The sequence below is a fragment of the Borostomias antarcticus genome, assembly GCF_949987555.1.
Source record: "Borostomias antarcticus genome assembly, chromosome: 15".
Classification (NCBI taxonomy): Eukaryota; Metazoa; Chordata; class Actinopteri; order Stomiiformes; family Stomiidae; genus Borostomias; species Borostomias antarcticus.
In genome coordinates, this window is record NC_140248.1 from 15,203,102 (window position 1) to 15,227,193 (window position 24,092).

A 24,092-nucleotide genomic window follows, 5' to 3' on the forward strand; every position below is an offset into this window, starting at 1 on the left:
AACATCACTGATGATGTGCCCTAGCTTTGCATCAGAAGATGTTTCTGTTGTTTAACAATTCAATTTTATTTAAGCGGATGTCTGAGAAAGCCCCCCCCCTTCTCCTTCCCTCCTGTTATCTCTCTCTCCACTTCCTTCATTTTTATCTCCCTCACCGATCTGTTTCTCCCTGTCCTCCTCCCATGTCTACCCCCTCTCTCCCTCACAGATCTGTTTCTCCCTCTCCTCCCATGTCTACCCCCTCTCTCCCTCACAGATCTGTTTCTCCCTCTCCTCCCATGTCTACCCCCTCTCTCCCTCACAGATCTGTTTCTCCCTCTCCTCCCATATCTACCCCCTCTCTCCCTCACAGATCTGTTTCTCCCTCTCCTCCTCCCATGTCTACCCTTTCTCTCCCCCCTGACCTGAGCTCCCATTCTCCCTCCATCTCACCTCTCTCCCGTGTTCTGATAGGCCTATTCCAAGGTAGGAGTCTGTCTCCATATAGCGTATACAGTACTACTGGGTAGTTTGGACCTCAAAGAGCCTACTACAGTAGCTATAGCCTAACAATGCAGTATTTAACTCATACTATGAGTATTTAACTCAACCTTTATTAAAGAGGGTTCTCAATATCTGTAAATATGTATTTACCTATATTAAATAGCCTCAGTGCACCACCCTGTCAACACAAGGAAAAGTGATAATATAATAACTTTAAATCAATCACAGTTTAAAGAAGCGCTTTCTTGACCTAGGTGAACAGTGACCATGCAATTCAAGCACAGAGAACCGGAAACAAATATATTTTCCAAGTAAGGGTTTTATTTTCTACATCTCAATACTACAAAACAAAACCAAGCATATGAATGTAAGATATAAGTGAATAGCAACAGCATCAAAAGCAAAGAACAACAAATGGGTGATATAGAAAGGAACAAAATAAATATTTAGGACTGGGTTTGTGCGGGATTCCGCGGACTCAAAGCGTGTACACAATGAATGTGTGTATAACACCCATCATGGGGCTTCACTCCAAGAATTGCTAAAAGACTAGGGCAGTTTGGTGTTAGACTCACACAGCTACGTTTGGTTGCAAGACATGTTCTGTTGTGCTCAGTTATCTGTTCCCCATTAACTGCGCAACCAGGCTCTGTCTCTCCTGGCGGCCCTCCAGGCTGTCATCCATGCTGGGCAGGGCCACGGGCTCCCCCGAACCGGAGGTCTGGTAGTAGGGACACGCCTTCAGGTGAGCAGAGATGGAGGAGACGTCTGCAAAATGCCACGACTCCACAGGAGAGAACAAGTGGCTGAACTCCCACACCTGAGATTAGAGAGGAGGGGAGAAGAGAGGACGAGAGGAGAGAAGGAGGGGAGGGGAGAGAAGGAGGGGAGAGGAGTGAGAGGAGGGGGAGGAGGTAGAGGAGAGGAAAGGGATAGATCAGTGGAGACAAACTGAAATTATAGTTCATTTACTGTATTCTGACTGGACCAATATACAGTATATCTGTGGTGCAGACTTGAGGTTTTACCGTTCTAGCCTTCCACTTGGCCTCCCCGTGTGAGTAGGTCTTCTTCTCCCAGCGGAGTGTGACCATCCCCCTCTCCTGCAGCAGAGAGGAGCACACCTCCCTCATGAGTCGGGACACCAGGGCCAGCTGGGACAGGGAAAGGCTGTCCAGGAAGCTGGCCATGTGACAGAGCACCTCGTAGGGCAGCACGCTTAGAGAGTCCCTGGCCCTTCCTGGCCTTGCCCCCGTCCTCCTGGAAGTGGCGACCACCTCTGTTGGGTTCAGGGGGGGTCGTGACCCCTCCCTAGGAGGGTCAGGGATGGTCGGACGCAGGCTAAAGCTGCTCAACTCCTGGCTGGAGGGGACGGAGGTGCACAAAGGAGGTCAGTGGCCTACACTATTACAACAAAAAGTCTTAACTGAACGTTATGTGAGAGGGTGTCAGACTCTTTTCGAAATCTTCTAGTTTATGGTAGGCATTAATTGGATGTTTTTTAGATTGGAAAAAAGTGAAAAACTGAGTTCGGGTGAGTAGAGTTGTGCTCACTTGTAGGTGACGGTCGCCGGGTGTGTGGAGGGCTGGAACCTTCTCTGGCTGTAGGTGCAGCCCAGGTAGGCCAGCGGACACCTCTGCTCAAACCAGCCACTCACACACGTCTGAATGTCCGCGTGAACGTTCCTTAATGTAGATGATAATATTAGTTTGTGCTGCAGTGTAGCACACCCTCCGATACAAAAACAGTTGGTCCTTTGCTGAGGTAGACTTAACGCTTTAGATAAAGTTACCTGAAGTGCGTGGGGAACTCCCTGCGCAGGAAGGCGTGTCCGCAGAGGAAGGTGAAGGCGGAGCTGGCCCTGTTATGGCGGCTGGTCACGCTCTCCGTCTGCAAGTTGAGGTGAAGCTTCAGAGGCCGGCCGGCCGTGACGTCGGCCAGAGTCGTGTCCCGCTGGAACGGCGCCGTGGGGAACGAGTGCGTCTGCGTCCCCGTGTCCACGTACAGTCCGTCTGTCCCGACCGTCTCACTGATCTGAAACCATCATCAACAGTCAAGTCTTTAACATTCAAATCCTCTCATGTGTTTGTTTTTCATATATTTATTTATGATTTCATCCAATTTTCACTCAATTTGGTAGCTAATCACACCCGACCTACTGTCCAATCGTCCCTTGTTACTGTGGAGGATTCATCTACCTGACTCAACCGTGACTCCAACACCAACACCGGACGGGGTCGGAGTCGAGCTGAGCCGACGAACTGGGCCCAATATGCCCCCCACTCTGGTGTCCGACCACACTCGGATCTGGCGAGACCAGGGAGCGAACCCCGGTGGGCAGCTGCACCGAAACCCGATACTTAGACCACTACGCCACCGTGGAGCCCCTCCTCCATATAACCTTTTTGCTGACCTTGTGACCCATGACCTCCAGCTCAGCGTAGCCCAGTAGGGTGTTGGTGGCTTCGTCGGTGTTCCAGGCCTCCTCACTCCCAGTCCCCAGGTCGGACGTGTCTACGTACATCTCCTTGGTCTGGACCTTCACCGACATGTCAAATAGGTGGGCCCGCCTCTTTGCGTGGAAGCTGACTGGAACCTGAGAGCAGACCATGAGAGAATACAATACAGAAGAATAGAATGATGTATCCTAGTCCGTCTCTAACCTCTCGGGAACGTCGGGATGGGTTAAGAGCAGAGAGAAGTTTAATCGGCGGATGCTCCAGCCATTTCGTTGTGTGTGTGTGTGTGTCGCTGCCTACACCGAGTGATGTGCCGCCTCTCACTGCTTGCCAATTAAAGATGTTTGTTTGGTTGTTGTTGTTGTTGTTGTTGTTAGAGCACCTTGAATGAGTGCAGGGTCTGGACGGGGATGGGCTCCAGGCTTCCGTAGACGAAGTCTCTCTCCCGTGGCGTGCACGCCTCGATCTGGCCGAAGGTGAGCAGCATGCGGCCGTGGTGCACCAGGTACATGTTGAACTCTTGGGGGCTGAGCTGCTGGCCCAGACGCTCCAGCACCCCTTCGTCCCATGGCGCCAGACCCCCTTTGCTGGTGTCTGGTGACGAGACGCTGTTGGCCACGGTGCCTCCCGTCTCTGTCCATTCGTGGCCTGAGCTTCCCTTTTCCTCTCTCCTCTCTCTTCCTTCCCTCCCCTCTTTCACCCCCCTCTCCGCTGACCCCGCCCCCCCATCTTTCCCCTCCCCTGCCCCCTCAGGGCTACCCTTCTGTTTGGAGGTGTTTTGGGAGGCGAGGTCGCAGGCCCTTCTGTCCATGCTAAACATCCTCTCATACAGGTTGTATTTCTCGCTGTTGATGCCTGTGACTTGCTGCACCTCCTCCTTCTCCTCCCCTCCACGCTGCCCGGCCCCCCTATCACTTTCCCTCCCCGACGTCGGTGATGGAAGTCCTGCTATTGGTGTGAGGGGAGAGAGAGAGAGAGAGAGAGAGAGAGATGGAGAGAGATGGAGGTCAGAAGAAGAGATACACCAGGGAAGTGAGAAGAAAGCTTGGAAACGTTAATTTTAACTTGTCTGCTGCAGAAAACCTGACTTTAGCTGTTTTTGATTGTGAGAGAGAGAGAGAGAGAGAGAGAGAGAGAGAGAGAGAGAGAGAGAGTGAGTGTGTGTGTGTGAGAGAGAGAGAGAGAGAGAGAGAGAGAGAGAGAGAGAGAGAGAGAGAGAGAAGGGTATCGTGTTGTCCTTAGAGTAAAACTGACCTCCATCATTGTCGGCCTGGTGTGCGAGCGCTCCGTTAGCGTGGCCTCCTGTAGCTTCTTCCTCCTCTTCCTCTTCCTCCATCAGCTCTGGATACAGAGGCTTCATTTTTAATCGGGCATAAAGCTGTCTCTGGTCGTTCATGGCTATAGTCAGGTCCAGCGCCTGCCCCTGTCCACCACCTTCCTCCTCGCTCAGCAGGTTCTCGTGCAGCGTCTGGGCGTCCGCGTCCTCCGTCGGCCAGCGGAGCCATTCCATAGAGCAGCTCACCACGCTAGCAGGACACGCGTGCAGGTGGGCGGCCAACAGGCAGCGGGGCGCGCTGAGCGGGCAGCCGTAGGCCGCGTTGAGGCAGGGGACTCTCTCGTTGGGGCAGAGCAGCGAGTGCTCCTCCTCTTTGCACAGGTGGAAGACGGCTCCGCACAGCAGGCGGCACGGGACGAGCGCGCAGGACACGGACACCTCCACGGGAGCCCTGCAGCGCCGGCTGAAGCAGCTCTCACAGTGAAGGTGCAGACGCAAGCGCGAGGCACGGGAACGACGACTCTGAGAGGACAGGAGAGAGGGGGAGGAATGGAGAAAAAGAGAGAAAGATTATGCAACCCGACCAAGTCCGTTAAGTGCATGACGACAGAGAGTAGGTGGTTGACACACAGATAGAAAGTATACAGCAAGGCAGTGAATGATCGCTGGTCAAAGTCATGGGAAAGATTGTTGCTCAAATAACATTTGTTACTGTGTGATCCAAAAAGATATAACATCAATAAAATGAACATAATTCCAGTGAAATTACATCCTTTATACAATATATTAACAGTGTACAGTAGGCTACATGTGAAGTGAAACATACCATGGTTTGATTCTTCAGGGAACTGTTAACAACATTTTCTAGAATTAGAAGGAAAGATTTAGGTAAAATCACATTGTAAAGTTATGCAAATACCAATAATACACTATACCAGCTAAACACAACCATTTGCTATCATTAGACACATAAGGCTTACAGTTTCTACTGCTGCAAGACTCCTTGAAGGCAGGAGCCATATTCCTTGCTCGTCTCGTCTTCCTTCACTTGTACCAAGTGTATGTGTGCGTGTGTGTGTGACTGTATAAATAGTCCAGTGTGTTTTGCTGACAGAGAAGCAGCACCGGAGCTGCCTACACACAGACCAGGTGCGGTGCGTGGGGCCTAGTGGCCGCATGGGGCACCAGATGCTGTTAAAGTCATTTTTTAGAAGAAAAGCATTTCAAGCCATTGATTGAATGGGAATGATGTTAGTTACAATTAAATCCGTTTTGCTCAATTAGTGTCGCTTCCTTTTATACGAATGTCTTAGCCTCGTGAGACTATCCTGATCCCGCCAGCTCACATTCTGTTTCTCTCCACAGATCAGAATTTGTTAGGGCCAATCAGCGTCCTGGGATAGTTCACACCTCAGCGTTCCCAGGAACTACTTAGGTATGACAACAGCGTGTGACGGGACTGTTAGTCCATGATAGATGGTGATTGACAGATAGTTCATCCAATGACCTGCCTGCATCTATGTTCGTTTGCAGTCCTTTGTTTTTGTTTGTCTCCCTTTGTACCTGGGCTGCGCCCCGGGCTGATGTAACAGTTGGTTGGGGGGCGCATTATAAATAAAAATAACATAACACAACATCTTTCTAAGTGCCTGCCCTTTTCGAAACAATTTTCAATGGAGCCTTCCCAGATGGTTGTGTGGCGCATCAGGTTACAAATTTCTGCCATTACATTTTATACCCATCATGCTCCCCCTGACCTAGAGCTGGCCCTACTGACAAATGTTAGACAGCCTGTTAGGAAACATGGTTTGGGTTACCAGAGACTAGATCAGAGGGATCAGACATAATTTCCCCTTGATGTATAGGCACTTAAACAGATCACACACGGAATCTTTGACTAAATACTACGATTTGAAATAATTCATGATGTAGTATACAAGAGCACGCTTCAAGTGTGGTAGATTGAGGCATACTCTATGTCCTACCTTTGAAGTGTGCCCTTTCCTGCTACATCATGAATCATTTCAAAATAGCCTAGTATTTAATGAAACGTTCTGTGTGTAATCTGTTCAAGCATAGCAAATCAATCATTTCAAAGTATAGTATGGGCCAAAAGGGGTCCTGGTGCAGAGCACCTTATATCGCCAGAAAGTATTTGCCAAAGTAGAGAGATTGTCCTCAAGTGGCCATTTAAGAATTCAAATCAATATTAGTCTGAGTCTAGTAGCCTGCATTCCCTACTGTCTGAGTCCACTCAACAGACCACGAGCCCATGGTCCGTCCATTCTGAGGATTGGAAACACAAAACTGACAGCCTGAAATCTGCTCTGGTGCCTGTTGCAGCCTGCTTCAGCAGGGGAGGGTCTGGAACTGTTACCTGACTCCACTGGTCTAGGCAGAGAGCCCCTTCCCTCGGTCCTGTGGACCAGAATGCAGCAGTGTGGCTATATTTAACCAGCCTGGTCACTCATGGAAGTGTGGATTCAGAGACTTACATTCCCATGCCGGACGTGAAGGACAGAACGGGAGAAAAAAAACATTCCTCAACCGTTACACATTTGCACTCTGGTAAGAGCAACTTATCAGATTGGTTGATTTCCCTTCAAATGGTCTGAAATTATGAATGGTGTTTAGGTGCTGGGTTTAGGTTTGGGTGCAACATCTGGTCAAATGATATTGTGCATACACAAACTGAGGAATAGTAACAAATGTGATAACTGTACTTCAACTATGCTGGATGCCTTTAACTTTTACTTAATGATTATATTTCATGTTTCCCCCTAGCTTTCCCACATTGCAACCATTTCAAATGACTGTGTTAGTGCATTGTACCTTACACTAACTATGCAAATGCATGCTTTACGGCTGCATTAATTGCACAGATTGTTGTATTCAGGTTCCACCAGTTAAGATGTGCTAGATTCACATCATTAAAGACCTGCTAGATCGATCACACACAAGTTTAGGGATCACCACATGTCTGTATCCCATGACTGGGCTGGTGTTTGTTGTGGATGTTGTTCTTTACCTGCCTTGTGTCTCCAGGGCACCATGTGGACTACAGCACCTTCTCACAGGTTACCCAGTACAGGTCCCCAGTCCCAGGTCTCCCAGCCCTAGTCCCCTTCCCCTCTGCCCTTGTGTGTGTCGTCCTGCTGTGCCTCTGTTTTGTCCAGTTACACCTCCACTGTATGTCCCCTGTGATTGTCTGCACCTGTGTCGTTATGTTTAATCACCTGCACCTAATGTCCCTTGTTAGAGTCCATATTTAGCATTTTAGCCTCAGTGCCATCGCCTTTGTTGTCATTGTTTGGTGTTACCCTGCGTGTTGCCTGTGTCCTTGTTGTACCTGCCTTCTCATATTAAAAACCCTGCTTAGCCTCCCTCAAGAGTCTGCTTCTGGGTACGACCTTTGCTGCTCTGTGCGTAATGTAACACACAGACCTTCATTTACCATCTAGTTTAACCGTGATCTTCCCCAATTATCCCACAGGACGCTCCCTGACCTCTATGACTAACAGTCAAAAGGCCTGCAGATATGGTGAGTTAAAACTGACATGTTGTGATGGCGATGAGACAATGAAACTGTGAAAACGGTTCTGTCAGTAATTTAGTTTTCATTCGTGTATCCGTCATAATTCTGTTTCCATATCAAACTATATCTTTCTACCATCGACCTGTCATCCCTCTCTCCTTCTCTCCTGTCATCTCTCTCTCCCCCTCTCTCCTGTCCTCTCAGAGTCGTCGTTCCCGTGCCTCGTGCGTGCGTCTGCACCTTCACTGTGAGAGCTGCTTCAGCCGGCGCTGCAGGGCTCCCGTGGAGGTGTCCGTGTCCTGCGCGCTCGTCCCGTGCCGCCTGCTGTGTGGAGCCGTCTTCCACCTGTGCAAAGAGGAGGAGCACTCGCTGCTCTGCCCCAACGAGAGAGTCCCCTGCCTCAACGCGGCCTACGGCTGCCCGCTCAGCGTGCCCCGCTCCGGCCTGTCCGCCCACTTGCTGGCGTGCCCGGCGAGCGTGGTGAGCTGCTCGATGGAGTGGAACCGCTGGCCGACGGAGGACGCCCAGGGGGACGCTGTCCTGCAGGGGAACCTGCTGAGGGAGAGGGCGGGGCGGGGGGAGGAGGAGGAGGAGGCGCTGGACCTGGCCATGGCTCTGAGCGACCAGGAACGCCTGTTCCGCTCTCTGAAGATGAAGAGGCTCTTCCCCGAGCTGACGGAGGGCGCGGAGGAGGAGGAGGAGGAGGAGGAGGCGCGGAAAGCCGAGGAGAAGAGGAAGAACGCCGCCCTACGGAAGGAGGCGGAGGGGGCTCAGGGGGGCTCCTTCCCTGACGAAGCAAACGACAGCGCCTCCGGGTCAGCAGGGGAAGGCTCCTGGTCGGGCCCTCGCCCAGCAGAGGTGCCTGGGAAGGTGGAGTGGGAGGGGGGGGGGGGAGGGGGAGGAGCGGGAGCTGACCCAGGAGGAGAGGGAGGCGCTGGCCAGGTCCTCGGGCGTGGACCGTGAGCTCCTGCAGCAATACAGCGCCTGGGAGAGCATGTTCAGCATGGAGATGGGGGGCTGCAGGCAGGCGGGCCAGGGGGCGGGGCCAGGGAAGGGCGGGCAGGGGTCAGGGGTCAAACGGCAAGGCCTGACCACTCTGACTGAAGAGGGGGCGGAGACACAGATGCCTCACGCGTACCCGGACACGTGCGTACACCCGGACGGTCCGCGTCCCTCCTCTGCTTGCGGCCCGGCCAGGGGCTCGAGGAGTAAGTACGCATACGGACACTTGGAGCCGATGAAGATTATCACGGTGCGCACGTTTAAGATCCCCACTAGCTTCAGGGCCAAGCAGGGGCGTATCCGCAATCCCAACCACTACAAGCGGGAGGACCGAGGCGTGGACACCAGTGACCTGGAGGTGGGGCTGGACGATATGCCTTACTGGGAGGAGGTGCAGGTGAGCGGAATCGTAATGCGGCATTTGTAAAGAGGACTCAAGTTCTGATTGGCCGGGGACTGAAGTAAGGGGTTAAAATTGTTCCCCTTTTATTACAAATAAAGTTGTTAGAAATATTGTTACACACTCCCCAGGCCACCCTACTGTGTTCCCTGGAGAAGGAGCTGAGAGGACACCTCATCGCCGAGTCCTTCTCCAACGACGCCCTGCTACAGGACGTTGGCACGCAGACCTACAGCTTCCTGTCAGCTCCCTTCAGGCGTGAGATGTCCCTGGCAGACATCACGGCGGACAAGCCCCCGGAGCTCCGCCTCCAGCTGCAGACGGAGAGTGTGACTAACCGCCATAACAAGGCCAGCTCCGCCTTCACCCTCCTCTGTGGACATACCTTCCAACGCAGGGAGTTCCCCGCGCATTTCAGGTAACTGGCCCCGACCTGGTCCATCTCAGCTCCCTAACACCTGCTACTACTCCGTCTGCATTCACAGATCTGCAAGTATGGATAGGTGTAAGCAGTCTTCCCATGTATTCAGATCTTTGAACTCAAGAGAGGCAGTAGAAGAAAAGAATAAATCTTTTATTTGTGATGCAGCACATTCTTTAACACGCGTGCACATGGGCGACACAAGTGAACACACACACACACACACACATACACACACATGCATTTTAGGGCAGCCGGGAACAGACAGTAGGCAGCGTGCATGGGATGCACCACGGGGACAACCCAAGTGCTCCTGTCCGTCTTCACCAGGGACAGACAGCGTTAGCGATCTGTTCTGCATGTTTTTCATATTGGATTCTTTATAGGAGAAACCCTTGCAAACACGGGGAGAACATGCAAACTCTGCATAGAAAGGCCCGGAGACCTTCTTGCTGTGAGGCGCCAGTACTAGGTACTGCGCCACCGTGCCACATGTGAATGATTTTGGGGGTTCAGTGTCTTGTTCAAGGACACTTCGGCACAATGCCGGGATCTGGGATCGAACCGGGGACCTTGAGATCCCCGGCCGGCAGCTCGACCTCCTGAAATAGCATGGCTTGGAGGAGGTGTGCTGCATGTCTTTGACATGTCTATTGTGTTATTCTTTTTATTCAGGAATGTTCACGCGGACATCCAGACGTGTGTGAGTGGCTGGTTTGAGCAGAGGTGTCCGCTGGCCTACCTGGGCTGCACCTACAGCCAGAGAAGGTTCCAGCCCTCCACACACCCGGCGACCGTCACCTACAAGTGAGCACAACTCTACTCACCCTAACTCAGTTTGTCACTTTTTTTCCAATCCAAAAAACATCCAATTAATGCCTACCATACACTAGACGGCTTCGAAAAGTCTTTTAAAAGACCAAAGTCTGACACCCTCTCACATAACGTTCAGTTAAGACTTTTTGTTGTAATAGTGTAGGCCACTGACCTCCTTTGTGCACCTCCGTCCCCTCCAGCCAGGAGTTGAGCAGCTTTAGCCTGCGTCCGACCATCCCTGACCCTCCTAGGGAGGGGTCACGACCCCCCCTGAACCCAGCAGAGGTGGTCGCCACTTCCAGGAGGATGTGGGCAAGGCCAGGAAGGGCCGGGGACTCTCTGAGCGCGCTGCCCTACGAGGTGCTCTGTCACATGGCCAGCTTCCTGGACAGCCTGTCTCTGTCCCAGCTGGCCCTGGTGTCCCGACTCATGAGGGAGGTGTGCTCCTCTCTGCTGCAGGAGAGGGGGATGGTCACACTCCGCTGGGAGAAGAAGACCTACTCACACGGGGAGGCCAAGTGGAGGATCACGAAAAAGGTGAGTTACTGTAGGTTAAGAATGTCTTTAGTACTTCACTTTTGATGTCATTATTTATCTAAGGATTTGTTTTGTTTACTGTACATCGACGCTTCTCTTATTTGAATCCTTAAATGTGCATGGAAGTGTTTGTGTGGCTGCTTGTTTCTAAGCTTGGAACGACCCCCCCCCCTCCTCTTCTCTCTCTGGCCAGGTGTGGCAGTTCAGTACCCTGTTCTCCACCGTAGACACGTGGCGATTCCGGGATGTGGCGTCCATGTCGGAGCACCTGAAGGCGTGTCCTTACTACAAGACAGAGCCCAGGACCGAGCGCCTCCTCCTCCCCTCCGTCACAGACACCACACACAGGAACACGCACTGCAGCAAGGGCCCCTGTTTGGTCAACATGTTCCAGAAGAAGAAGAACACTCTCATTTAGCGGTTCCCCCTAAACTAATCTGAGCAGTATTTGGAACGAGGGGAGTCGGGCGGGCTGGTGCCTCTCAGGAGCAGGACAGAGAAGCAGGGGAGAACTCACTGGAGTACATAGGACAGTTTAGCTTTTTTATTTTTGGTGCAAATAGTCTAACGTTTCGATGTTTAGTAGGCTACATCTTGATCAGAGTCAATAACATTTGGAGTTATTGACCAAATTAACAGCACATTTCTAGAAGACCCCGGCCAAATACATGCCATACATGATCACGTGCCATAGAGGGACAATCTATTCTATACAGCCATTGTGCCAAACTGTGTGCTTAAAGTAAATAAAGTTGCTATTATTATTTATTGAGAGTTATCTACAAACCATGTTTTTTTACTTCTATGTATACCACTGGACTGAAAAAACCTAAAGTGTCTCAAAGTCAAGTCTCTTTATCGTTACATCACTGTACACGAGTGTACCTGTGAGTGACATTATTAGGTGCTTTAACCTTCAACATCCTGTTACAGTAGCTATACATTGAGTGGAAAAGTAGTTTTTGTGTGCATAAAACAGCATGCAGTATATCAAACAGCATGGATTACACACATTACTGATTGTATAATTCACACATATTAGCAATGCACTATTCCCGTCAGAGCTTTCTTAAGTTTCCCCATATTCCCCAATACAATGACTTTGCTATTGCAATACTTTGACAGGCCCTAGGTCTCCCCCTACTGGATCTCAACAGTCTTGCGTGCGCTGGAGAGCAGCTCTGAGCAACAGCAGAGTGCTCCCTTGTGCAAAGAAAATATATTCCCCTATATATTAACTGTCAATATATTTTAGTATGTCAAATATATGGAGGAAGTATACAGAATAATATAATACATAATAATACATAAGGAATTGCCGCTTTTCATATATGGGAGTACATTGGAAAATATAACCACTAGCTTCCTATATATGGAAATGTATTGTTTAATATTATTACATTATATTTTCCAAAATATCGCAATATATTTTTGTTTCATAAAGGTTCATGGTGGTGATGAGGCCCATGCAGCGCCAGGCTGCCCAGTCGGTATGGACGTGCTGGGCATGCTCTCTCTTCATGCCTTCAGGCCAGCCAGCAGGTCATCCAGCCCAGTGTACACACTCCGATGAACACAGCACACTGCAGCGGAGGCCAAGGTCAGGATTATGAACACCATGGAAACTTCCATGCCTTAGTGCTAGGCTTCAGATTACTTTCAACATAAACTAAATTCAATCTATGTTTGGGAATCCACCCATGTACTTGTTAAGATGAGGTTTGACCCTGATGTTTTCCATTGTATCCCGCTGTCCGTTCTGGTCCGTTCCAATTCTGAGATTGCTCCGTACATGGCTAACTCCAGCTCTGGTACGTAGCCTACATGCCTAGGTTCAGCTGGCTGGTGATGTGGTATGCTGTGGGGGAGGGCGAGCGTGGCATCGCCCCGGTGCCAGCGGGGTCTCTGAGCCCTGCCAGGCGTGGGGGCTGGTATGTGTGTGTAGAGTTGACCTCCTCCAGCAGAGAGACAACAGCGAAGCCCACATAGAGAATGGTCACTAAGGTAAGGGGAGGGTTGATATATTAATGGGTTAGAGGACAAACAAGGTACACACACACAAATACAAAGGGCCCATTTCTATTACTAGTCTGTGGATTAGCTAGGGCTTGTTTTGAACTAACCACTGGTAGTCAAGGCGTGTACGTTTTAAAAAGTCAGTATGTCAACGTTTCCGCCCGTTCACATTACAACGCAATCCGGAGTATCCAAACTAAACCTGGGTTAGAGAGTTTACAAAAGTATCTGCTGTAGTGGTGTGGATGCTAGGCCGTAACAGCAAAAGTTATGTCTTAAAACAAAAACGTATTTGTGTAAACGTAACCAAAAATCTGTGATGTTTTTGAATAGAGATTAGAAAGAAGATAGTTTTAGCTGTTCTAATTTCTAAAGGAAGATTAGTTCCAGAGTCTAGTTGCTTTACTGAAAAAGCTCAGACACCTTTGGATTTCAGTCTAGACTCTGGAACAGACAAGAGATTTATTGCTGTAGGCCTATCTGATATGTACGCAGTTATAATATCACTAATATACTCAGGAGCAAGACGGTGCCTTGCCTTAAATGTAATTAGCAGATTCTTGAAATCCTCTCTAAAACTGGAAGCCTGTCAGGGGTTAGACTAGCCCTGGTCCAGGGCAGTATACTGTACTATTTGGGGCTATACCCCGGTATACCGCCCTGCCAGGAACCATTCATTGCACCATTGACTTTTGTCACTCGGTCTGCAGTATCGTATCTACAGGTTATATTATTTAGTTACTTACCGAAGTGAATAGAGTTTTCGAACGAGGAAATCCTTTTCTCTGAGGTGACTGAGTTGCAGCACCCCACCTTTTGTAAAAATAACTTTTTTGCACTTAAATAGCACGTATCCACTGATATCCACTAGCCTGGCTTCGCGACCCTGATCACGTGATCTCTAAGTAAACAGCATGTGAGATCACGTGATAAGGGTCGCAAGCTGGCTGCTGAGCTGCCGGATCATATCTATGGCCGGGATCAGATTGAAGAGCGGCAGGTCGTCAGCTGGGCTCAGAAGGAGGATGGACATCAACAGGGTTTGAGGCCAGGGACAGCCTCATGGTTAGGGGCAGGGTCTGGGACAGGGCAGGAGTCAGGGACTGGGGGACAGGGTAGGGGACAGCTACACACCTGTATGGCTAAGGGGATAGGGACTAGGACAGGCTCGGGGATAGCTACAGCTAACAGAACAGCTACAAGAACAGGGGTAGGCTATCTACAGGGTCAGGTTCCCCTACCAGCAGGATCCGATACAGGGTCAGGAGAGGACAGCCCTGGAGGCTGGGTGTCGGCCAAGGCTAGGCCTCAGTAGGGATGCTGGGCAGCGGAGACTCTGGGGCTCTGGGCAGCAGACTCTGATATTTGATTGATTGATAGATTCTGAGATAGGTAGATAAAGAGATAGACAGAATGCGTTGAATCAGTTGAGATAGATAGACAGATAGATAGATAGATAGATAGATAGATAGATAGATAGATAGATAGATAGATAGATAGATAGATAGATAGATAGATAGATAGATAGATAGATAGATAGATAGATAGATAGATAGATAGATAGATAGATAGATAGATTTTTCATAGACTGCCTTCTGGGGTCCCATAGGTTTCCCTCGGATTCCTCATTCTGAATAGCCTGAAGCCATAAAATCGAAGCCAACCGAATGTGTGTGTGCGTGTTTTAATGTTGATGGTGTGTAGTAGTCAGGACACAACACAGCAACAATTACCAACCTCCTCTTACTTACAACAACTACACTTGCTCCAAAGGGGACGTGTCCGTCAAAACGGACGTCATGCTGACGTCACGTTGTTCTGGTAGGAGTGGGAGTTCTCCTGTTTCCATGGAGACGCGTCGCTGTCCTTTTGGCACTTTGGCTCTGAACGCGCGTTTAGCCAGTCGGAGAGTGTCAGGTGGACTGCGGCCGGTGTTGTGTGTTTGGAAATCAGATTGCGTATGAATTACCTTACCTACCGCCCTTTGTGTGATAGGGCGCACTTTCCATCCGATATATTTCTCTGATAAAGTGAGGTTTTTTACGTGAGTGAAGTTTTTTAAGTTATTGATCATTCAACGTGCAGCGTCGAGGCTGCGCACTAGGCTAGTGACAACAATGCGAGAGGGGATTTCCTCGGTGGACAAAGACTGTAAACTACTGTTGCTCCCCGGGAATCATGAGACCAAAGAAAAGAAGAAGAAGAAGAAAGAGAAAAGCAAACAGACGAATGGATCTAAGAAAAGAGGGCATTCAAGTACTCCACAAAACTCGGATGATACAGGTGACGTCTAGCCTAGGCTACTAGAGGACCCGTGTGTGTGTGTGTGTGTGTGTGTGTGTGTGTGTGTGTGTAGATGTGTCTGCGTGTGTGTTTGTGTTTATTCGTGGCTGTGGCTTGGCTTCAAACCAACGGAAGTGGGATCAAACCAAAATAAATGTGGATCCCAATGATGATCCAGGCTAAGTAACACAAGCCGATGATCATTTGTTGAATGCAGATAATGTTTTGTGGGGATGAGCCGAGGTCACTGGAGTACAGACAGGCTGCAGTGTCATTAACCATATGCTCCCCAGGCAGCTCTGTACCTCGTGGGGTGTCATTAGTAATGTAACCCACGGTGCTGTTATTCTGCCCCAGAGAAACCTCACCCAGCAGGCCTAGCCCATGATGCCATGCCACCCCTGCCACGCCCACCTCGGGGGTCCGGAGGCCAACTGGCCAAGGTCAAAGGTCGCGAAAGGCGCGGGGAGAGCGGCAGCAAGAGGAGCAAGAAGCCCGAAGACGCATTGGTGACGGACGAGCGCCCCTCTGGTGGAGCCCCACCTCAGGGGGCCGTGGTGGAGCTCAGTGCCCAGGCGAGGGAGAGCCTCAGGTGGGAAGGCGTGCTGGAGGACCCCCTGGCCGAGGAGAAGAGGATGGAGGTGTACAGGGCCAACCGACGACAGCGCTACCTTGTCCACAGACAGGCGTTGTTAGCAAGAGCAAAATTGCCTGTGCTGGACCAATAGAATCACTTGCCTGCATGCATGGATGGATGGCAAAAATGTAACCCCATTGGACAGATCGACTCATCACAGAAGAGAATCTGTCAGGACTGGGATCCGTTATGTTATAGCTTTCTCATTTTCTTATTAATTTAGTGAATAAATGATATTAAGAAACAAGGATTATTTGTGTGAGTGGGTGTGATATATGACCAACTGCTGTTCACTTTCTGAAATATTCTCAAGGAGGCGCTTACCTAATTGAATTCTCCACAGTGACTTCCTGCCCACTTAATTGCCCCCAACCCAATGAAATCGGGGGGTTGGGGGAGGTCTGTCAACCTGACGGCTGACGACATGCATCAATGGGGTGGGGGACAATTAAGGCGTCACTGTGTACTTGTTCGATTTAAATCACCTGGAGTAATTTATCCTGAGTGGAAAACAGTTAACCTATCAGCTACACAATGCAGCCTCATACACACATGCACACAGCCATATGTGTCCAAATCCCTGTCAGCTGCACAATACAACCTCACACACAGCCACGTGGGTCCAAAGCTTCTGCAAATTGAGGCTCTGTACATTCAGGTTGTGCGGACCCTGGACAGGGATGTGGCTGCTATAGTTACCTTACAACTTGACAGCTGTACACTGTCAATTGCATTGTACCACTGAAGGCTTCTTTAAATGTTAATGGATTTGGACAGATTAAGTGGTCCTCCTGAATTATTGAGTCTTCTCAGAAAGTTGTAAGAGTTGTGATAAGATGTCATTAATAGCTCCATGTGAGGAAGCGCGTTCCTCTGGGACGTCACAAATGTTAGCCTGAATGGATCTGAAAAAATGTCATAGCAAGAAATTGATGAAGACCATTGAGGTTTTCTCTTGATATCATGTAGCCTAGTGTTGAATGTTACCCGTGTGAACTTAGAAAATACAGTATTTCGTAACTCTACATTCTGCCATGTCAAAGATGTACTTTATTCTCACGGTCAGTACAAACAGAAGGAGAGCAGCTGTAACAGTACGTTCGGCAGATCTGCCCATACACAGTCCAACATGAGTCCTCACTGACAGGCAGCTAGTATTTTTATTTTTTATGTTTCAGAATATTTCCTTTTCATTTTATCCTCATACTCTGATAACTTTTTTCAATTCAAAGATTATTTTTCCAGTATCAATTTGTATTCTCTGACAAAAAAAGAAAATGTCATCAAAGACAAAAATATTTGATTATCATGCATTTCAAACAGAGATACTCTGTTTCTGATCTATGATCCTCAATTACTCGGTTCTCTTGGATTTGCTGACCTCAAACAGAGTTGTTCAGAAACACTGGCTCAGCAGCACATGGCTAGGAGGAGCACCTGATCCCTGGATGAGTCAGAGAAAGGGGAGTGATGACCGCGTGGTAACGGAGCCAAGCAAGCGTCGTTGGTTCAGACAGTAAACTCAATGCAGCAGCATTCACGCGCCAGACGGCAATCGACCTCAGGTGTGCTATGTCAAGCTCATAGGCTGCGACCTAATATGGCGGCGAATTAAGCCCATTCATTGACACACACACACTGATTCATACTTCGGCCTACATGTTATGCTGCTATGCTTTTACTTTGCTGGATATGTTTGCAACCCACTGCCCCCCCATGCGCCATCTGGTGCTGGTCGTACTGTAGGTTATTGCTGCTGTATTACTTTATGGCTTGCTGTACTAATTGCTTCAGTCTGCCAGGGGAGATTGTTAGTGTAGGGTTTTATTTGTTGTTGTGTTGTGCTACCCTTAGTATAGTAGTATAGTAAATTGTCAGTTTGGGAACCTTAAAATGTCTAGCTGAGTACCTAGGACTGGAATGAGGAACTGATGAGCAATGATACGATATTGTAGGGACAAGCGATTACAAGAATTCCAATGTACCTGTTACACATGGCAAATAAACGTTCTATTCTATTCTATGATAGGGATGCAGGTGTGGGGTGGGGCGGGTGGATAGTGGGATGGGTGGGTAAACGGGTGCAGGTGTGAGGGGGCCCCATTTTAATTAGATAGTGAGGTGGGCGGGTGGATAGTGGGGTCGGGGGGTGGATAGTGAGGTGGGGGGGTGGATAGTGGGGTGGGAGGGTGGATAGGGATGCAGGTGTGAGGGTGGGTGGATAGTGAGGTGGGCGGGTGGATAGTGGGGTGGGGGGGTGGATAGTGAGGTGGGGGGGTGGATAGTGGGGTGGGGGGGTGGATAGGGATGCAGGTGTTGGGGGAGTAGCAGAGAGGGGAGGAGTACAGGTTGTAACAGTGACAGGATGGAAGAGTAGAGGAAGTTGTGTGGTGAAGCGAGAAGAAAAAGAGAGAGAGAGAGAGAAAGAGAGAGGTGAAAGGCCATGGAGAGGGGTGACGGAAGTCAGTAGTGGATGGGTGGAAAGAGGGACATAGAAAGAGGGAGGTAGAGAGAGAAACAGCAGTTCTTTTGTAAAGGTTTGGTGTTGTTGCTGTGAGTGCTGTTTGTCCAAGCTCAGTATTCACCAGAGCTTTGTTTTGTTGCCATTGCCTAATTCAGCGCCCCTGCCTAAAAGACCTGACCCCTCATCCTCTGTTCAACTAATCCCCTCCCCTCCACCTGCATAGCCACCAATGGCCATTAAGATCGCACGTCTTTCCATCGCTCACGATTGGCCGTTGCCCTCCCAAGCAATTGTTTACACGTACCCCAAACTATGATCAAAAGTGGACTAATGGCACTCTCACATCAACAGAAGAAATACTGTCATTTAGCTGTGATCATCCTACTCTGACGTAAGAGATCTTTCACATGAACTCGAGGACATGGACAAGGTTCAGAAAGTAAAATTCAAAAAAACATAATCCAATAGAATTAACCCCGCCCCCAAAGCTGTGTGCGTCTGAGGTAGGCTATGTGTGGTTTACGTCCCCTCCAACCCAACTCAACTCAATAAAGTGGCAGAGAAGGGTCCCGCTCTCAAAAGCACGCATGGATTTATAAATACTGTATTCAGTATAAATATATAATTGTATTAGAGGACTGTTACTGTAGAAACAATCCGTCTTGTCCTACTGGACTCCAGACGTCATAAGAAATGTAATCCTCTTCAGATATGCAGGTCACTTCCACCGAGGTTCTGCTTCACAAAATCTTTGATCCCAAGTGGTAAAGACAGTGAAAGAGGGATGAGGAGGGGTGGGGGGTGGAGAGTACGAGAGGGATGAGGGGGGGTGGGGGTGGAGAGGACAGTAAGAGAGGGATGATGTGGGGATGAGGACAGTGAGATGGGGTTAAGAGGAGGGTGTGAGTAGGGGTGTCTGGGCGTGGCAGAGGGAGGACATTGGAAGTGCATTTCAGAGATGAACTGAAGACGTGGAGGGATGGTCAAGTCAGCTTCAGCCAGCTGAGGTCATCTGATCTGTTACAGGAAGAGGCAGAGAGGAACCAGGCGTCCGACTGTTAGTGTCTGTCTGTCTCTACGTCTGCAAATCTACCTACAGAAATGAGAGGTGAGTATGAATATGTGAGAATAGATGGATGGATGCAGAGAAGTGTGAATATTTGAGGAGGGATGGATGGATGGATGGATGGATGGAGATAAGTGTGAATATTTGAGGAGGGATGGATGGATGGATGGAGAGGAGTGTGAATATTTGAGGAGGGGTGGAGGGATGGATGGATTGAGAGAAGTGTGAATATTTGAGGAGGGATGGATGGATGGATGGATGGATGGATGGATGGATGGATGGATGGATGGATGGATGGAGAGAAGTGTGAATATTTGAGGAGGGGTGGATGGATGGATGGATGGAGAGAAGTGTGAATATTTGAGGAGGGGTGGAGGGATGGATGGATGGAGAGAAGTGTGAACATGTGGGGTGGGATGGATGGATGGAGAGACACCAGAGGAGGAGAGGGATACAAGGCTCACGTACTGAGCTTCCTTCTTTGTGATTGTCTTTCCTGCTGCCAGCCTCTCGGCGACCGCAGACACCGCGGGGTCATAGTTCAAACTGGCTGCAGCTACGACCTCGTCATCCCTGGGGGCAGAGAAGCTCTTAATACATGTGCAGCCGCTGTGCAGATCCTCCGCTGATGAAACAGATCAACCAAGAAACCCACATGATTCATGGTTAAGTAGGTCTAATGGCAATAACGTTTGTGGTTGACTCACTTGATGTAAAGTGCCAGGAACTTCAAGTCCTCCAACTTTCCTTTCACTACTAACTCAGTGTATCCTTCCCCATAACCTGTGCAAACACACACACACACACACACACACACACACACACACACACACACACACACACACACACACACACACACACACACACACACACACACACACACACACACATCATTTCCATAATTTTCAGTCACATTTTTCATGTGTTGTGTGTGTATGTTTGTGTATGTTTGTGTGTGTGTGTGTATGTGTGTGTGTGTGTGTGTGTGTGTACCAGCATATCTGATGGTCTTCCCCAGTAGGACGGTCCAGTAGTAGGGGACAGAGTTCAGCTCTGTGTGTTTGTTCAGCATGTTCAGGGCTGCGACCCTCCCTGCACCAATCACATTTCAGAAAGGGAAGACAGTGTTGTGGTAACGCCATATTCATTCCCCTCATCCTTGGTGGGATACAACATCTCTATCCATCTCTATCTCTGTCTGTCTGTCTGTCTGTCTGTCTGTCTTAATGAGTGACAGGGAGGTTGTTACCATGTGCTTGTGCCATCTGCCAGTGTCCGGTGGTGACCCGCTTGTCTTTGGCCATGGCCAGAGGAAAGGTGGCCAGGTCGCCAGCGCAGAACACCCCAGGGATGTTGGTCTGCATGTACTGCAGCAGAAACAACAACCATTTACACCCCCAAACCAAGCCTGACCCCCACCAATGCACCTTTGGAGATCTACGTGGGTTTGGGCAGGTGTAAGCAATATGGCAGCGATTCATCCAGCACATTGCTTATACCTGTCCAACAATTTATTTCTCTGCTGTATCATCCTCAGGTTTGGGTGCCTGCCTACAGTACTCTTTCTCTACAAAGACAGAGGCATGCCAGCACAGGCAACAGACGCTACAACCACAGACAGAGGGACCTAGCTAGTGGTCCAGGGGTCTTCACCTTATCCACTATGACGGAACCTTTTTTGTCCATGGTGATGGTGCTGCCCTGCAGGAACTCTGAATTATTGAGGACGCCTGAGGTGGTGGAGCAGGAGGATCATGAAGAGTGATGTAATATTAACAAATGACAAGAAAAAAAAGTTGACTGTAAATTGGCTTTGCTCACTAGAGCTGTGTAATCTAATCACATGGCGACTATGACGAGTACACACCGATTCCCACGATCAGAACATCTGCTGGGATGACGGCCCCACTCTTCAGTACCACCTCTTTCACCTTCAAACACACAAACAAACAAACAAACACATGCAGCTCTGCACAGCATGGCAGCAAAATCCTACCAAAGTACAGCACGTTACACAGTAACAGATATCTGGAGACTTTTGATACTGCACTGAAACAGACACAGGTCATCTGCTATACCTTGCCGTTCTCTCCACGGACCTCTGTCGCGCTGTCGTTCATATAGAACATCACATTCCTCTCCGACAACATCTGCCAAGACACAGACAGAGGGAGGAGGGGCGAGAGGACAAAAGAGCCACATGTCAGTATCCAAACATTCTGTTTTCTGGGTTTTTCTGTGAAAATAAAGCAGATTCCTATCTTTGCTAAAGCGTGGGATGGGCTGGCTGGGCTGGGCTCTGATTTGAACCGGGCTGCTGTCTCACGCTGCCGGTATGAAATGTTTGCCTCGGTCATAGCTTTCAATACACAGCAGAAGGCAGGAGTTGTTTGGGCTTGACATGCCGAGATAGCTTATACACGTTCCAAAGCCTGTCTGGCCTCATGTAGTATGAGACTGTAATGCACTACCTGGAAGACAAGAAGTCAGGGGAGGGGACTAACAGACCAACTCCACAACACCAGAAGCCTGAAATGGTGGAAGGGTGGGCCTGGAGCTAGCAATCCAAACCCATACAAAACTTTGCATGCTACAGAAACATTGATGATAGCTGTTTACAGTACATGATGCCCCAAAGTCGGGCAACACCTGACAACACTCGGACAACTGAACACTATGTACATCTGTATACTTGAACTTTATTTAATTGCACTGACTACATCATGGACACAGACATATGATCGGATGGGATAAGTAGATGAGGATGATACTGATAGACTGATTGGACAGACCACTGGAATGAGGAACTGATTAGCACTGATAAGATACTGTAAGGACAAGCAATTACAAGAATTCCAATGTACCTGTACCTATACTTGTTACACGTGGCAAAAAAAACTTTCTATTCTATTCTAAGAGGGGCCCATCTCCTCCGTTCCCTCACCTTGAGGCTGACCTTCCCGATCTCTGGCCCCAGGGTCCTCTGGTAGGGCACCTCGCTGCTGCCAACCACCGTGATGCTGGAGGCCTTGTCTATCATATAGGAGGCCACCTCCATGCCTGCACAACACGTACACAGGCGCACACACAAACAACTAGGAGTTAAACTAGTAAAATAAGAAGGATTACAATGTATTTTTTATCGGGTGTGAACGAACAACAACTAGATATGAAAAGTCTAGTAAGAGTTTGGTTGCAAAATGAGATTTATCCATTTTTATTTTTTTTTATTTATTTATTTATTGCATTTTAACAAAATGTATAATTGTAAAATCTGATGACAGAAATATTTCATACATACCCTAGAAGTTATATAAGCCTATAAAGGTACCTATTAGCAATCATTTCTGATAATAAAATGCAAATGTGAATGTTTTATCTTGTTTTGCAACCAAACCCTTGCACATACCAATGAAGGAGGTGCCCACGACGACAATGCTGACACCCATACAGGAAGCGTGGATCTGCCTGGCGTCCTCTGGTGTCTCCAGAAGCCTCACGTTCTCCAGGTCCTCGCCTGCGCAGTCCAGACCTTTCGCTCTGCAGGACCCCGACATACTATGTACAGAGCTCCGCCAAGCGTGTGTGTGCGAGTGTGGGTGCGTGCATGCGGTATGTGTACATGTGTGTGTGTTTTGTGTGTGTGTGTGTGTGTGTGTGTGTGCACGCACCTGCAGCCTGTGGAGATGAGGAGCTGGTCGTAGCTCTGGACAGACCCGTCATCAAATGTTACTGTCTTCTTCTCTGTATCCAATGATAACGCCTGCCATGGCAACAAAATATGTAACAATAATAATGTCACCTTATTTAGGATATCTAACAGGGCTGATCAGTCATAGGAACAGGATACAGATCCAGTAGACAGAAGATATTTAACAGGGCTGATCAGTCATATATAACAGGATGTAAATCCAGTAGACAGAGAATATCTAACAGGTTGATTAGTCATAGTATCAGGATATAGAACCAGTAGACAGGAATCTTTAGGGTATCTAACAGGGTTTATCAGTCATAGTAACAGGATATAGATCCAGTAGACAGAGGATATCTAACAGGGTTGATCAGTCATAGTAACAAATGTGGATCCAGTAGACAGAAGATATCTAACAGGGTTGATATGTCATAGTAACAGGATATAGATCCAGTAGACAGAGGAAATGCCCACCTCTTTTCTGAGCCACACCTCAATGTCATACTGATGAAAGAACTCCATCCTCCTCAGGATAATACTGTCACTCTGGACGTTCATTACCTGGAGAGAGAGAGAGAGAGAGTGTGTGTATGTGTGTGTGTGTACAGGTATGTGTGTGTGTGTGTGTGTGTGAGAGAGAGAGAGAGAGAGAGAGAGAGAATGTGTGTGTGTGTGTGTGTGTGTGTGTGTGTGTGTGTGTGTGTGTGTGTGTGTGTGTGTGTGTGTGTGTGTGTGAAGAATAGAATAGAAAGGTACAGGTACATGGGACTTGTAATTCGCCTTATTCACTTCAGCTGCCATATTGATCAGTCTGACGTAATTGGGGGTGCGGATGCAGAAGTGCCCGTTGACTTCAATGTTAAAAGTTCACTGTAAAAACACCACTTCAAGAACCCAAATAGTCAAAATAACAGGCTGAATACACTATCGGGGTTACAAACTCATCATTACCAGACTCTGATTGTTTGTCACTGCCGTTGTTTTCGCGTTTGGAAATACATGGAA

The 24,092-nt window shown here is 48.8% G+C and overlaps 4 protein-coding genes across 4 annotated transcripts in view; 2 read left to right on the top strand and 2 right to left on the bottom strand.

The window, feature by feature from the left end:
- Window positions 1-1,099: 1,099 nt before the first annotated feature.
- On the bottom strand, window positions 1,100-7,272 carry LOC311318842 (F-box only protein 40-like; the record flags this gene model as incomplete). The annotated part of the gene is made up of 10 exons (XM_084450275.1): window positions 1,100-1,303; window positions 1,512-1,845; window positions 2,038-2,169; window positions 2,277-2,518; window positions 2,898-3,080; window positions 3,326-3,576; window positions 3,703-3,891; window positions 4,198-4,741; window positions 6,597-6,637; window positions 7,248-7,272. The coding sequence occupies 10 exons, from the start codon at window positions 7,270-7,272 to the stop codon at window positions 1,100-1,102; spliced, it is 2,145 nt and encodes a 714-aa protein (XP_084306401.1).
- Window positions 7,271-11,348, top strand: fbxo40.1 (F-box protein 40, tandem duplicate 1; the record flags this gene model as incomplete). The annotated part of the gene is made up of 7 exons (XM_084450276.1): window positions 7,271-7,324; window positions 7,959-8,459; window positions 8,578-9,153; window positions 9,288-9,574; window positions 10,253-10,384; window positions 10,594-10,930; window positions 11,124-11,348. The coding sequence occupies 7 exons, from the start codon at window positions 7,271-7,273 to the stop codon at window positions 11,346-11,348; spliced, it is 2,112 nt and encodes a 703-aa protein (XP_084306402.1).
- A 3,564-nt stretch (window positions 11,349-14,912) lies between these two features.
- On the top strand, window positions 14,913-15,981 carry liat1 (ligand of ATE1). The gene is made up of 2 exons (XM_084449606.1): window positions 14,913-15,229; window positions 15,587-15,981. The coding sequence occupies exons 1-2, from the start codon at window positions 15,064-15,066 to the stop codon at window positions 15,955-15,957; spliced, it is 537 nt and encodes a 178-aa protein (XP_084305732.1). The 5' UTR covers window positions 14,913-15,063; the 3' UTR covers window positions 15,958-15,981.
- A 3,332-nt stretch (window positions 15,982-19,313) lies between these two features.
- The window catches only part of aifm5 (apoptosis inducing factor mitochondria associated 5), a gene marked incomplete at both ends in the record, with an annotated part of 10,662 nt that continues 5,883 nt past the window's right edge, over window positions 19,314-24,092 (bottom strand). The window contains 12 exons of the mRNA XM_084450277.1: window positions 19,314-19,347; window positions 19,865-19,969; window positions 20,104-20,179; window positions 20,390-20,488; window positions 20,646-20,763; window positions 21,050-21,126; window positions 21,264-21,327; window positions 21,475-21,546; window positions 22,341-22,456; window positions 22,806-22,936; window positions 23,068-23,159; window positions 23,562-23,648. Of these exons, the coding sequence (XP_084306403.1) occupies window positions 19,314-19,347; window positions 19,865-19,969; window positions 20,104-20,179; window positions 20,390-20,488; window positions 20,646-20,763; window positions 21,050-21,126; window positions 21,264-21,327; window positions 21,475-21,546; window positions 22,341-22,456; window positions 22,806-22,936; window positions 23,068-23,159; window positions 23,562-23,648 (1,071 nt within the window). The remainder of the gene's footprint in view (window positions 19,348-19,864; window positions 19,970-20,103; window positions 20,180-20,389; window positions 20,489-20,645; window positions 20,764-21,049; window positions 21,127-21,263; window positions 21,328-21,474; window positions 21,547-22,340; window positions 22,457-22,805; window positions 22,937-23,067; window positions 23,160-23,561; window positions 23,649-24,092) is intronic.

Excerpts from the sequence above, each read along its gene's own strand:
- liat1 (XM_084449606.1), top strand. The coding sequence starts at position 15,064 with ATGCGAGAGGGGATTTCCTCGGTGGACAAAGACTGTAAACTACTGTTG. Across the intron at positions 15,230-15,586 it reads ACAAAACTCGGATGATACAG|AGAAACCTCACCCAGCAGGC; the intron begins GTGACGTCTAGC and ends ATTCTGCCCCAG.